General features: G+C 45.0%; 1 protein-coding gene across 7 annotated transcripts in view; it reads right to left on the bottom strand.

Moving 5' to 3' along the window:
* Positions 1 to 16232, bottom strand: part of CLEC16A (C-type lectin domain family 16 member A) — a 170178-nt gene that overhangs the window by 139927 nt on the left and 14019 nt on the right. For all 7 annotated transcript variants that reach the window (XM_019540107.1, XM_019540105.1, XM_019540112.1 and 4 more), the window contains exon 9: positions 16019 to 16132. In XM_019540107.1, the coding sequence (XP_019395652.1) occupies positions 16019 to 16132 (114 nt within the window). The remainder of the gene's footprint in view (positions 1 to 16018; positions 16133 to 16232) is intronic.

The raw sequence follows: 16232 nt of genomic DNA, 5'->3' as shown, positions 1-16232 counted from the left end.
AGGGTGGCCAGAGCCTGGAATAGGCTTCCCAGAGAGGTGGTGCTCTCACCTTCCCTGGAGATCTTCAAGAGGAGACTGGACAGGCACCTGGCTGGGGTCTTATGACCCCTGCTACCCCCAGTGCTCCTTCCTGCCCATGGCAGGGGGTCAGACTAGATGATCTGCCTAGGTCCCTTCCCACTCATTGATTCTATAAATTTAGAGTTTTTAAACAGAGAAAATGAGGATCCCTGCTTATAAGGCAGGGAAGGGGGCTCTCAGCAGTGGGGGAGGCAGAGGGCATGCTAGGGAAGCCACACAGCCTGCCTCTCAGTGCTGCTTGTCCTACTCCCCACCTTCCCCACAGTTTGCCTTCAGCTCTTGCCCTGACCCAACCTACTTGCAGCTGCTGCTGCTCCTTCTGCCTGGCCAGGCTGTGATGGGGGAAGTACTTACTGGAGTCAAAGTAGCCCAGAAGGTAAACGGCAAGGGGCGGGGGGGCATGGAGGACACAGGGAAAGTGCAGGTACCTCTCACAGCCCGCACCTCCCTCCACACACAGACCAACCAATACACTCCCCCACCCCCAGCTACACCCCACACTCCACCATACACACACACACACACACACACACACACACACACTATAAAAGAGTGAGACTTGGGTTTTGAGTTATTACAATCTCTTCTATATACAGTACACAAACACAAGTCATGACAAATGTTTTTTGTAATAAAATTAAAGTATATTATACTAGGTGTTTGACTTCTACTGTCTGAATTGTTTTTTTCTGGTTCTAAGATGGCAACGCCCACTCCCAAAAGGAATACTGGGGGAGCAGCAAGGGGAGAGACTTCTAGTGGCAAAGGTCAGTGGTTAGGAAGCAGCATTTCTGGTCCCAATGTGATAACCAGAGGTAGGGCACAGCTCACCAAAACTTTTTAAAGGGGCCTTCCACCTACAATAATTTCCTGCCCCTGCCTGAACTTCTCAACTCTATTTTAGACAGAGAAAAACTGCTATATAGGAATTTTAGAAATACCTGGAATTAGGGCAGCATTATGTGGCTTCTGACCAAAAATATGAATAAGGAAAAGGAGGCATTAAGTCCCTATTATGTCTGGGAACATTTTGGGAGATGTAAGGTGAAAGAATCATTTAGATTTAGTATTTTTTTTAGTATTTAGTGACTCGCCTACTTTCTAGAAGATTACAGCTACTTTCATCATAAAAATACTTGTACATAAAAAATACAATACATACTTATAGATTCATAGACTGTTAGGGGCTGGAAGGGACTTTGCAAATCATCGGGTCCAGCCCCCCAACTCTAAGCAGGAAGACAACATTGGTGTCAGAAGTGGACTGGCCAAGTTTGCCAACAACACCAAACTCTGGGGTAAAGGATCCACACCTGAGAATAGGAGGGGGATCCAGGCTGATCTTGGCAGGCTCAGAAAGTGGGCGGATGAGAACTTGATGGTGTTTAACTCCAAAAAATGCAAGGTTCACCACCTTGGGAAGAAAAACCCGCAGCATGCTTATAGGCTTGGCAGTGTTATGCTGGCTAGCACTATGGAAGAAAGGGACTTGGGGGTCATGGTTGACCACAAGATGAACATGAGCCTCCAGTGTGATGCTGCAGCTAGTAAAGCAAGCAAAACACTGGCTTGCATCCACAGATGCTTCTCAAGCAAATTCCAGAATGTAATTCTCTTGTTGTACTCAGCCTTGGTGAAGCTCCAGCTGGAATACTGCGTCCAGTTTTGGGCTCCACAATTCAAAAAGGATCTGGAGAAGCTTGGAAGGGTGCAGAGGAGAGCCACACACATGATCAAAGGTCAGGAAAACAGACATTATGAAAAGAGGCTGAGAGCCATGGGACTCTTCAGCCTGGAAAAGCATAGGCTCAGGGGTGATCTGACAGCCACCTATAAGTTCATCATGGTGACCACCAGGATCTGGGGGAACGTTTGTTCACCAGAGCACCCCAAGGGATGACAAGGTCGAACGGTTACAAACTCCTCCATGACCGTTTCAGGCTGGACATAAGAAAGAACTTCTTTACTGTCCGAGCCCCCAAGGTTTGGAATAGACTGCCGCCAGAGGTGGTTCAAGCACCTACTCTGAACACCTTCAAGTGACATTTGGATGTTTATCTTGCTGGGATCCTATGAACCCTGCTGACCTCCTGCTCCTGGGGCAAGGGGCTAGATTCAATCTTTCGAGGTCCTTTCCAGCCCTAGTGTCTATGAATCTATGAGTCTCAGGTCCCTCAGCCTTTCCCTGTATGGCTTGCCTTGCAAGAACCTTATCATACAGCTGACTGTTTTCTGGACCCTCTCAAGTTTTTCCACGTCCTTACTGAAGTGCGGTGCCCAGAACTGGACACAGTACTCCAGCTGCAGTCTCACCAGTGCTAAGTACAGCAGGAGTAGCACTTACTTAGTTTTACATGAGATGCATCAGTTGATGCATACCAGCATGTTGCTTGCCCTGCTGACCACCGCCTCACACTGATGGCTCATATTCATAGGAAGGTCAATCATTACCCGTAGGTCCCTTCTGGCTGTGGTGCAAGTCAAGCTGTCACCACTGAGCCTGTATGTATGTTGAGGGCTCTTTGCCCCCAGATGGAGCACCTTACACTTGGAAATGTTAAACTTCATCTGGTTCCTGCCCACCCAACTCTCGAGCCTGTCCAGGTCCGCCTGTATCTGCAACTTATTTTCTGGCATGACCACACTGCCCCATAACTTGGTATCATCTGCAAACTTGGCCAGAAGGCTTTTCACTCCCCTTCCAAATCATTGATAAAGATGTTGAAAAGCACTGGTCCAAGCACAGACCCAAGGGATGCTGCTGGCTCTTTTGCACCAGGATGACACAGATTCATTCATGAGCACTGTCTCGGTCCTACTGTGTAGCCAGTTTCCCACCCACTGAACTGTCAAGCAGCTGAGCCCACAATCTTTCAGTTTTCCCACAAGGATATCATGAGATACTACATCAAAAGCCTTTTGGAAGTCTAGGTATATAAATGTCTACCACATCCCTGGTGTCCAGGTGGTGAGAAACCTGATTATAGAAGGAGATGAGACTGGTAAAACGAGACCTACCCACAACAAAGCCATGCTGGCTGTCATTCAGCATCTTACCTTCTGTGAGTGCATCACACATAGATTCTTTAATGAACTTTTCCAGAATTTTCCCTGGGATACAGGTTAGGCTGACTGGCCTATAGTTGCCCAGGTCCTCCCTCTTCCCCTTCTTGAAGATGGGCACAAGGTTGGCCCTCTTCCAATCGTCAGAGATTTCCCCTGTGTGCCACAAATTCTGAAAGAGCTTTGCCAGGGGTTCTGCAATAACCTCAGCCAGCTCCTTCAGCACTCTTGGATGGAGTCCATCCAGTCCTGATGACTTATAAATGTCTAGCTTTTCTAACTGGTATTGTACCCACTCCACACTCAGTGGAAAGGCAGTCAATCCCAGCATGTCCCCTATGAACCTCATCTCACCTGACTTTCCCCATGGTCCAGTGAAATATTGAAGCAAAGCAGGCATTCAGGAGTTCAGTTTTTTCCTGAATGTTGGCTACCAGCAGTCCTAAGGTGTTAAGCAGGGGTCCCACATTTCCATTTGTTTTCCTTCTATTGCCTACATACCTAAAGGAGGACTTGTTGTTGTCCTTGACTCCCATGGCTAACCTAAACTCAGTCACCGTCTTGACTTTCCTGATCATTTCCCTACAAGTGCTGGCCACTGTTGTATAGTCCTCCTTGAGGATCATCCCTCAAGGAGGTACTATATTAACTATACTATACTAGGAGGAACTATATTAACAATACTTAGTATAGTTATATTCAAAATACAGCATGCTTTAAACTGCCCATGGAAACAAGGCATGATGGCGCAAGATGAGCATTTCACATGAAAATACTATGAAGAACAAGGTCAGTCTAGAGAACAAATTATTAGAAAGTGTCCATGTTACCCATGTTGTCAAATGCATTATAGTTATATCCTCTAATATTTTAAACACAAGACCTGAAAGCAAAAGTGAGTGTATATGGTCAATTAATTTGTGCCTTCTCAAAACAATTCTTAATGTTTTTGCAATTTGGTTTTATTTTGTGTAATGTGTGCTAGTAAAACAAGGCAATACCAGTAACTTCTTGTTACAGGAAAGAGAAAGTAGGGTAAAACAAAAACCAAAAAACCTAAAACAGATAGAACTGACCCACATCTGAACTGTATAGGAAACAGATCTCACAGGAAGTAAGGTAACTCACAGGAAGTAAGGTAAATAAGTGCAACTACTGTCAGTTATATTATTTTCTTCCTGACTTCACATACTCAAACTCCAATCATGAGAACATAGCAAGTACTTCTTCTAATACTGTCCAATAACAGGAAATGTAGAGAGAATACACTTACCTCTTCATGCAGTTTCCCACTTTCTTAAGCTTGCTGCATGTTGATGTGAGGTATCTGCATATTTTTCACCTAAATTTACCATTTTGCAAGCTAAGCTGAAACTGGTTGGTATAAATTTCATTTAGAGACTACACATAGAAATGGGCTCCTTATGTGAAATGCACCTGTTAGTGCTACTTTGTAATGAACAGCAGGTCATTATGAAAATGTGCTAGAGCACATCCCCGAGCTTTCTGCATTTACCAAGATGTACTGATATTTCTGCTGTACATTGCCAGCAGTTAATAACATAACAGTTGTCAAACTTGCATTTGAAAAAAACCTGACTTACAAACCTTAATTTTTATGTTACCAGGGTAACTTAGCTCTCCCTGCCCAGCAGCACCTTTTGCTTTGAAGCAAGGAGTTAATTTCATACATAACATGGTTTGCATAGCAGGTGCACACAATCCCATCTGCTATCTGAGGGATGATTTTATAAGTTAATGTGTTACCAGCTAACTGGACCAAATCTAGGAACATGCATCATCCTGCAAACCAGTGAAATGAGAGGGCTAACAGGTGCTAACAAAACACCACCCCCGACCACGATCATTTGCACAGTGTAACATTATTGCTCAACCACAGACAGATGCACACAGGCCAACTGGTGTTGCAATAATTTCCACTATTCAGCATATACACACATTCATGACCATCAGAAAGCTGTTCAGGTCAATGAAATCAGGTCAGCAAGATGTAACATTAACTATGATGCAATTTCAGGCAAATAGGCTGAAGACTAGAAAAAAAAATAATTATCCATGAATTAATAACCAAAATAAATTTAGCATTATATTTAAACCTGTACAAAACGTGTGCCAACATGTAGTGTCAGCACATACATTGGAATAATTATTCCTTACATAAAATGATATTGTCATGCAGCTTTCAGACCAATAAAACGGCAGTTGTATCTCATATATGTTTGCCTGTGGACATGACCAAGAGGCCAAAAGACACATCATGCCACAGCCAAAGTATGACACAGTCCTTACTGCATATTGGGGAACCTATACATCAACATGTATGTTGCTAAAATGCTTAGAAACATCCCAATTTATATTTATAAATAAGGGATATTCATCCAAGGTTCCAGATAACCTTGTTGTATGCTGCAAGGACTCTGTAGACCACATCTCTCTTCCCAGTAATTAGTTGCTTCAAAAACTCCACAGCACCTTACTCAAAGAGATGTACCTCATAGCACACCTTAAAACAGAAGTGGGCAATTATTTTGGGTGGAGGGCCACTTAATGAGTTTTGGTGAACTGTCAAGGGCTGCATGGATAGCCCCACCCTTGGCAGCTGCACTGCCCCTGATCACCATCTTGGGACCAGAAGTTCCATCTCTAACCCCTGACCTTTACCACTGGCAATCCCTCCCCTTGCCCCTCAGGAATACCCCCTCAGGAAAGAGGGGGCTGCCATCTTAGAACAAGAAACTCCCCACCAAATCATACACTAAAAGTCAAACACCTACTAAAACATATTTTAAATTTATTACAAAAAATATTTTTGTCATGATTTGTTTGCCTAGTCTATATAGAGATAACTGCATAACTCAAAAATAATTTCTTAGTCTTGTATACTATGGGGAGGTGGGAGAGGCAATAGGGTATATTGGGGGGTTGTGGGGGCAGAGTGTGGGTGGAATTTGTCGGAGGGGGGTAGAGACCCCTGCCTGGGAGCTGCATGCTGGCCAAGCCAGGCCCTTCTTCACACAAGGGTAGGCGCAAGGCACAATAGGGTATGTTGAGGGATGTATACTCACAGCCCTCTTCACGGGCAGAAGGACTTGGCAGGGCACAATTTGTGGGTGGGTGCCACAGGCCACATCCGGCCCGTGGGCCATATTTTGCCCACCCCTGCCTTATAAGGTCAATCTATCTGGGCTTGGAAGGCACTTTTTTGCACAACAGCTTGTTTTATCTCTTTTCCATCTGTACAGTTGGTCCAATAAAAAGGCATCACCACAAAAAAAAGATAAAGAAAAAAAGAAACCTTGCCCCTTGTATATTTCCTGGACTATTGTGGCTAAAACACTTCAATATATCTGGGTTATTTTATACACAGAGAGCACTTGTTCCAGAGCAAAAAGGACAATTTATAGAGGATACAATCAGCAGTCTTAGCTCCTCTATCCAGCTCAAATACTTCACAATTATTACTGTGGCGTAAGACGTGGTTTCACTCCAGAAGATGTGTAAATTAGACCTTTATAGATCAAAATTACCACCTTACACCCAATCTAGAAACCAGCAGCCAGCATAAATCACAAAGCGCTAAACATCTGTTGCTGAGTCCATATACAAACTGTTAACAAGCTATGAATTTTGTACCATCTTAAAATTTCTGGATTCACCTATGATGCAGACCAATGTAAGCACAATGAGCATTTTGTCTCCATAGAGAGAACACAAAGGCATAGATCAGGGGTGGCTAAACTGTGGCACAGCCAGCCTGTGGGTATGGCATAGCAGATTAGATAGGGGACAGGCAGCACAGCAGCAAATAGTGCAAGCAGCAGAAAGTGAAGCAGCAAATCATGCATGGGCAGGGGATCATTGGCATTCTGAGGTTTTAGGGCATAACTTGTGGTACACAGCCAAAAAGGCTGGTCCACACAGCCAGTTGCATAGTCAAGTCTTCACCAACTGTTTGAACTGATCTTCCTTGATCAATTCCAGTACTATTCCAGTACCTTATACAATGGTAACAACTTCCCTTCAGCAGATCATAGTCATCACCTCCAAAATAGTAATTAGTTTCTGAATTCACAACCTGGTACTTTGTAGTACTGAATTTAATCCCATTTCTACAACTCCAGTCCTCAAGGTGATCCACAGTTCTTTCTGCACAGTAGCTTGATCTTCCTCTGTATGGATCCTTCTCAACTTTGTCATTAGCATGGTCCCACTTTTTGTGCCAAGGCTAATTAATGAATCTATTAAATAGAATTGCTCCCAAGATGCATCCCCAAGGAACTCAACTAGCAGCCTCCCTCTAGTCCAGTACTCCCACTTGAATAACACTTGCCATTTCTCCCCCTCAGCTACCTTCTTACCTACTTTACAATACTTCCAGCTTAACTAAATTTCCTATTTGACACCATGTCAAATACTTCACTGAAGTCTAGACAGATGAAAGCTATTATACTTTCTTTGGCTCGGGAAGTGGTGGGGAGGGGGAAAAGAAATCAGTCTATCTATGGCAATCATGTTTCATTTTAACTATTTTTTTCTCTTTTCTTTCTTGTCTTTGATTAATCTGTCCTTTGAAATTAAGTCTTCGATTCCACTGAGACTAGAATAAGGACCTGTGCAGAATAAGGGTGTTGGCTCAGATCATTTCCTATGCCCATTCTTAAAACGCAGGTGCTGCTTCTGCTGGCATTTCGTCAGAAAAGATTAAAGCCACCAAAACCAATACCATACATCCTTACTGCAGATAACTGAGCGAGTTACCTGCACCTTATAACTGTTCTAGCAGGATCAATTTAAACACCTATCTACACCTATCCCTAGAAAGTTAACTGTCTACTAATAAAAGTACAGATTCAAGACAAAACTTCTAAGTTGCTGTCCCTAAATCTCAGGATGAAGCTGGAGTGACTGTGCATACAAGACATCTGTGGAAGATGCTGTACGACCTAAAAATGATTGTACGGTAAACTCCTTACAAAAATACAGAGACAACATTAGCATCAATAAGTTTCCCATGAAGAACTCCAGCACAGGATAACAAATAACGAAAAAAAATTGGGACTCACTGTACATACCTGAATCCAAGATGATGCTGAATTTATGATGACCCTCTCTTTCTCTAATAATTAGATTCTATTCAAGAAAACTTATAAATGTTCTATAATTTACCATTTATAGAATCTGATTATTGAAAGGCCATCTTAAATTCTCTTCCCCACACTCCCAACAACTGCAGCAGAGAAAAAGTGGCAGGGGGTCAGGTGGTAGGGGAAGAGTCAAAAAGGGAACAGACAGTGGGGGAGGCAGTATGTATGGGGAGGAGGGTCAAAACAGCCTGCCCCCCAGTCTCCCCACACACACACTTGCCTTCCCACTGGTGCCTGTCCTACCACCTCACAGCCTCTGAACCCCCAGCCTGTTCCCTCCCCACTGTCTTCTCCCTCTTGCAGCTTTTATTCCCTCCTTCTGCCCCCTCTCCTCCCCCCCTCCCTTCCCCAAAATCTCATTCTGCTTACCCTTCTGGTTCAAGCAGAGCTCCAGCCCCACTCCAGCTTGGGGCACAGAGCGCATGGTTGCTCTGATCCCAGCCTGGCCCAACAGTAGTTGTTGCAGTGGCAGCTCCAGGTTGAGGCTAGAGACAGAGGTGCAAGTAGCATCTTCCCCCCTGCCACAGTACTCAAATACAAGATGAGGGCTTTTTTGTCATGCTCACGTTAAATGGGGGAACCTCATCTTGGATTCAAGTAAATACACTATTATTAAAAATGAAGGGAAGATAAAATTCATTAAGAAAAGAAAACAATTAAGACTGCTCCCTCACCGGGTCCTGAAACAAATAGCTTGGGGGCTGAGGCGGGGAGGGGTGTGTATGGAAAAGAGAAATCTTTTCATTGCTAAATAAAAAGCATATTTTTCAATTCTTTATGACAGGTGACACTGAAAAAACAATTTTGTTACGCTGGCACATCTACCTGAGCATATCCCCAGAGCATTACATTTAGGCAATGACTAAAGGGATCTCAGAGTCATAGTCAACTCCAAAATGAACATGAATCGTCAACGTAACAAAGTGATAAGTAAAGCCAACCACGCTTTCATGCAGTAGAAGGTGCATCAAGAACAAGCCCAAGGAGGTGATACTTCCCCTCTATGCGGCATTGGTAAGACCACAGCTGAAGTACTGCATCCAGTTCTGGGCACCGCACTTTAAGAGGGATGTGGATAACCCTGAGAGGGAAAGCTATTCATATGGTTAAGGGCCTGCAGGTAAGATCCTACAAGGAGACATTGAGGGACCTGAATCTCTTCAGCCTCCGCAAAAGAAGGCTGAGAGGGGATCTTGTGGCAGTCTACAAATTAACTGGGGGGGAAGGGAAAGGAGGGGGGAGCAGCAAGGAATAGGGGACACACTGTTTTCCAGGGTGCCCCTTGGGGTTACTAGGAACAACGGCCATAAATTGATGGAGAGCAGATTTAGATTGTGGACATTAGGAAAAATTTCTATGGTGAGGGTTGCCAAAATCTGGAATGGGCTTCCAAGGGAGGTGGTGCTCTCTTGGAGGTCTTTAAGAGGAGACTAGACAAGACCCAGCGCTCTTTCCTGTCCAGGGCAGGGGCTCAGACTTGATGATCTACTAAGGTCCCTTCTGACCCTAGAAATCTATTGATCTATAAAGCCAGCTCTGGAACCCAACCTGAGACATTACATCACAACACATCATATTACCATAACTTGACAAAAAAGAGAATACACTTGGTTGCCTAACCCTAAATCCCAGCTCTCCGGAAACCTCTTAGTATTTGCAACTATGGGCCTGGGCACACACTTTATTTACACTAACATATAAAAACACCAGACTCACAATATAGACAACCCATTTATGGTACAAAATCTCATGTAGAGTTACCCCAGAAGCAGCAACAATAAGAGTACACCAGTACCAACATTCTGTGTCCAGCTATGCCCAGATACTCATTTGCTCAATGCAAACAGGCTGTTCAGCACCACAAAGTGCCAGTGCATCTACTGCAGCAGATATCCTAGGATCAGTGGTATCATCTGTTCGCTCCGTATCTTAGGGAAATTCACAAGATACAGAGCTGATGTAAATTACACTACTGAGTGCAGTATGTCCAGACTTGACTTCAGTTTCTCAGAGAAATGTATGCACCTATCACTCTCAGCCCTAGCACACTATTATGTTTATTAGGTGCCTGCCAGATACCTGATAATTGCACATTCTCTTCATGGCAGAGCTCTGTCCAGCTTTCCCCCTGGCTCCATGCCATCCACATGAGAGAAGAGTTTCTCCACTGAAACTACCACATACAAATACAGCTTTCCCCATTAGACTTAATGATAAAACTCCTTAGAGATTTCCTATGAACTTCTGGCTAAACACTTTACAAATGTATTTCCCTGACAGGAAGATCTTCCCCTACAAAAATTCAACTCACTTTTCTAGAATCAGACTTCTGTCTAGTACAGCTTCAACAGTAGCAAGGCCAGAAAGACAACACCCTGCCCTACTTAGGAACTGTTTAGATATTACATGACTTCCAGTGCACATGCACTAGAATTACATTTTTAGCTTGGACAGTAGGAAGTGGCAGCCCAAGTAGTTCTTAAAAACACTGCAGAGGTAATTAGTGAACCTAAGCTCATAGGAAAATCACAGACCTGGCAATATTAATATAAGTACACACAAAAATGCTCAAACCTCAGATACAGTCATTTCTGCACAATAGCTGTGACTGGAAAAAAAATGTACTCTCTGCAATAAATAGGACCCCACCCTCTGGCCACAGATTTCCTAGTAACAAAGCCGCTCCTGTATGAAACCCACATATGGTATACAAGTACTACACACACGCAGACATCCAGTATACTATTAACAGGTCACACAGATCCTAACTTGAGGAAGGAAGTTGCTTTTATCTGAAAAAAGTATTCACTCAGAACTAATGTTCCATTCTACAATGTATTAAAGATTAAATACTAAAAACAGGGCAAGAATATCACAAATGCAGATGTCCAACAGCCATTGACAAAGATCAACCCACAAGACTTTCATTACATGATATAGATCATCTCTCTCAGTGTCACTCCACACCAGGTCTTAGAGGCATTCATGTAAACAACTACACTTGGACATGGTAAACAAGAATTGAATTTAAAATATGGTGGGATTAAAAAAAAAAGTAAATCTACTTAATCTTTATAATAAATTTAACTTCAAAACAAGTAAACTGCTCAGCTACCTGGCTCACAGGTCATATTCACCTTTGAATATAGCTGTAACCAAGTTACAGCCACAAGTCTCTACATCAAAATAAAACCGACTCTCAACCTCAAAGGTCTATAACCAGCTTAATTACAGCATAAGATAGGAGGAGGTGGAAGGCTCTCTCCTTCCACCTAGTCACATCTTTGCTTATCCCTTCCACATCAATTTTTTGTGCTGTCTTCCCATCCTTGGCCTTGGTTTGCCTCAAGGTCTGATACCCTCCACCTCAGCTTCCAAAATCTGCCTCATATCAGTTCTCTGCAATGCCAGGAGCCTCATGTGCAGGCACGGAGCCAGCCCAACTGACCCAATGGTGCGCGGCTCCTAGGAGAGCCAGGACCTGCACATGGTGGCACGGAGCATGCCTGGCCTAATGGGAGCTGTAGGGAGTCGCACATCATCGGGCCAGGCTGGTTCCTGCTGCCACATACAGCTCCCCGCTGAGTGCTGGAAGCGCCACGTGGAGGCACAAAGCTAGCCCAGCCCAGTCTGGTGGCATATACAGCTCCCAACTGCTATGCTGGAAACCCCACGAGCTGGCACAGAGCCAGCCCAGTCCGAGTTGAAGCTGCGTGCTAGTGGGCCGGGCAGAGCCAGCTGCATGCTGCCACGTGCAAATCCCAGATCTCAGGTAGAGCAACGTGCTGCTGGGGGTCACTGCCTGCTGCAGGCCATGAAAGTCTCAAGAGCCTGCTGCTGCAGGGCTATGCACCATGGGAATAGGGGCAGGGGGCCAACACCCACCCATCTAACACCACAACACTTCCCCCCACCCCAAGCTCCATACCCCGCTACCCACCCCACACATGCCATCAGGCTGTGTGGTCTCCATGCTGCCCACCACTTACAGCTCCCAGCCCTCCTTCTGGGAGCCACATGCCATTGGGCTAGCTGTGCTGGCTCCGTGCCTGCACATGGGGCTCCTGGCACTGGAGCCAGGAGCCCGCACTGCTGGGCAGGGCCGAGCTGGCACTGCGGCTCCATGTGGGGCTCCCAGCACTGCAGGCAGAAGCTCCTCTCCCCACTCACCAGCTGTCTAGTTGCATGTCATCACGGGCTGTATTTTGCCCACCCCTGGTTTAAGGCAAGCATGTACTCCTGAAACCTCTCCGATGACGCTGGCTGCAGCTGTGTTGCTCAAGCTCAGACCACATCATCTATGAATGTCCTTACAGCCCTCGTTCAGGTGCCCAAGGTCTTATTGACATTGACTACTCTAGCTGTTGCTGGCTTTCTTGCCCTCATGTTTCCAATATACAAGTTTGGCAACGCTCGCTTTGTCATTGCCCTCAAAGCCAATGCTGTACCCTCAAATCCCCAGCCATGGAAACTATTGCTGTAGCGTGCTGTCCAGGTGCCCCAGGCCATGCCTCCCCCAACCCCAGCACAGTAAAATGGACTATACTACACTATGCATGTGGGGCAGACACAGGAATTGGAAGCCACAGGAAGGAGAGGAGGGCTCCAAGATCCTTGCTGCTGGAGCAGCTGAAGCACCAGAGGAATGGTAGCTGGATGTGACCCAAGGGAGTGGAAATTAACCTCTTATAAATAGCACATGGCTCATGAGCTGCCATTTGGACAGCCTTGATTTAAGATATTATATTACTTCACCCTCTTCATTTCTTCTACAGATAACTCCCTTTTCCTTATACAGGTGTCCCTCGCTTTATGCTGTAGATGTGTTCCTGGAAAACGGTGCATAACATGAATTCACATAAAGGGAACCAACTTTACAATGCAACAAACAGGGATACGTTCCAAGACCTCAACTGTATAAAACCCCAGACCCATTTCTACCACTTTTACAAGATAATTTTGGTACTCACGAACAGCAGACAGTACACACAAGCACAGGGCACTATCATAATGGGGATGGCAACTACAGAAACATGCATCACAGACAACGAGCAAGGAGCACAGATCCACACAAGAAACTATATTTTGGTGCACGTCACCCCCACAATGCACCACACAAAGCAGCTGACTGAGGGCTTCCACCACCACCACATAAAAATGACCGCATAAGAATGAATTTACCTCACATGTAACGAATTTTTAGTATTAAAAAGGTCATTGCATAAGAGCGAATTCACACATAGAGAACCCATGTAAAGTCAGGGAAACCTGAACTGAATTGTAAGTAAAATGTTTGAAAATTATGCCATTATAGACAGGGGTGTGATGGTCTAAGCAAGCTTTCGGGTTCAAAAACCCTTCGTCAGGCTAAGGAAGCATACCAGACCAGCCTCTGGCCTCTCTACTTTTCATTCCATCCAGGAAGAGCACACATCAACTGCTGAAACTTCCTTAGCCTGACGAAGGATTTTTTAACCCGAAAACTTGCTTTAAAATTGTTTTCCAACTATTTAAGTTGGTCTAATAAAAGATATCAGATTCACCCAAAGAACCTTGTCTGGACATCATATGCTGAATTTCTCAGTAGTCAATAATACTAAATTCAAAAGACAAACTGACTTGGGAATTAGGAACTCCACAATACTACAACATTAGTCTGCCTCATGTGGCAGACTATCTGTCAGTTGTTTTTAAAAACAAGTATAAAAAGACTTTGTACTAGGGGTGCACCGATAGAGATTTCGGGGGCTGATACCAATAGCTGATATTTAAGGAGGCACGTCGGCCAATACCGATCTGATATCTGATACAGCTGCCATCAGGTGGTAAGTCCGGTGTAGTGGCAAGGAAGGAGGAAGGAAAGGGGCGTGGTGAGGGAGAGCTCTACCTCTCGCAGCGAAGGAGGACAGAGGCACAGCTCGTGAGGTGGAGGCAGCTCCCACTACTGCTTGCACCCTGTGAGGGCAGGGGTGGGAGGGCATGGCACATGGCAGGCTGCAGCTGTGGGGTGGAGCCAGAGCCAGGGCTGCATGGGGCACATCTCGCAGGTGGCTAGGCTCGGAGCAGGCTCTGGCGGCACTGGGAGGAGGCTGCAGTCATTCCAGATTCTACCACAGCTGTTCCCAGGCCCGTGCTGCCACCCAGCACAGCCCCAGCTGAATGCCACGCCTCCACCCAAGTGCCAGGCAGCAGGTGGTGGTGCGGGGCTGGGAGTGGAGATACAGCAAAATCCGGGGTGGCTGCAGCCTCCTCCCAGCACTGTCGGAGCCTACTCCGAACTCAGCCCCTGGCAAGAAAAGCCCCGTGCAGCACCAGCTCCACCCCACAGCTGCCACCAGCCTCATGCTGCGCGGATCTGGGGGTACACACACCCCCTGCACCCGCCTCTGCCCTCCTGGGATGCAAGCAGCAGTGGAAGCTGCCCCCACCCCACAAACCTCACCTCCGTCCCATACCCCCTCCCCCCAGCTAGGCAGCACCTGCCACTGCCCCCTCCCTCACCACAGGGGGTGTTGATCTGCCCCCACACCATGTCCCTTCCCTCCCCTTCCTCTTCTGACTTACCAGCTGGAGACAGCTCTCTATGCTGCTGGTTCTTCTCCATGCTGCGCTGCAGCTTTGTGCAGCATGGGCATTTATCGGCCAAATTACTGGCCCCATCGGGCCGATATCTGATGTAGACAATTTTCCTTATAATCAGTACTGACCCGATATCGGACTGATGCATCAGTGCACCTCTACCTTGCACTATATTAAGACTACTTACAAAATGCCTAGTGTAAACATCTGTAGAAGGCAAATCAATCTTTTGATAACTGCAAAGATTGTACGCAAGATTCTCTCCAATGTCTCGAATGTGTATTTATTTCACCCACAACTACGTAGGTAAGACTTCTATGAAGTAATTTCAAGCCTAACTACAAAAGTGTATGTAAAATCTTAAGATACCCTTAATAAAAAATAGGAATTGTTTAAAACAACTCTAAAATAGCCAGATACACCAGATTATGGCCCCTGACAGATGCTTTATAACTATGCAATCTGGATCAGAGAAATGTTATGCCCAATCCCAAAAATCATGCCATACAGCTCAGCACAGAGGAACCAGCATGAGGGAAACCCAATCTGGTGCTCACATCACCTTGGAATCTGGACTGTTCATGGACTTTTTAAAGATCCCAGAGCACTGCGAGCCCAACATGGGAGAAACATTAAACATGGAGCATCTTTGTGGCTAGTTTGGCATTTGGCTGCATCTAAATTTTTTGCATGGGTGGTATGCTGCCATTTATCATGCAATTAACAGTCTGCCAGGGACCTATGATATAGCCTTTGACTGCAAGTGATAGAGGTACACTTCTCTAGAATCAAACTGGACAAACATCTAAATTTTCGTGATGTGTATACACTCTGCTCTGACTTTCATAGTATGTACAAGTACACATATATCTGCAGAAATAATATTTAATACTTGCTTACATAAGTATACAATGCTTGCAAGTGAATACATTGTACTATTATATTTCAAAGTTGTACCTTGTACTACTGTTCAAGTGGCCAGTAGCTGAATATGAAATAAGGCTCTCACACCCTTCCTAAAAGCAAAATATTCTGGCTCACTTAAGTCAATGACTTATTTATCTGAACTGGCTTCTTTCAACTATTTTTCCACAACTTCATTTTAATATAAATATTAGTTAACTACTCACAGAACTTTTCTGGATATCTTGTTCAACTTTAGAAGAGAACACCGAAAGGTCCCCATTAAGAATAACCTCAGCGAGTGAGTTCACCAGAGGTGCATAATGTATAGTAAGAAAGACCTATTAGAAGAACAGGGCAGAAAATAATTATTAGACCTCTGATACAAGGCTTACACGCTAAACACTGAAGTCATTTTTCCCCATCTAATTTAGTCATTAC

The sequence above is a fragment of the Crocodylus porosus genome, unplaced genomic scaffold, assembly GCF_001723895.1.
Source record: "Crocodylus porosus isolate Cpor-Errol unplaced genomic scaffold, CroPor_comp1, whole genome shotgun sequence".
Lineage (NCBI taxonomy): Eukaryota > Metazoa > Chordata > Crocodylia > Crocodylidae > Crocodylus > Crocodylus porosus.
Note: the sequence above shows the minus strand (reverse complement) of the source record. Positions and strands in the feature narration are given on the sequence as shown.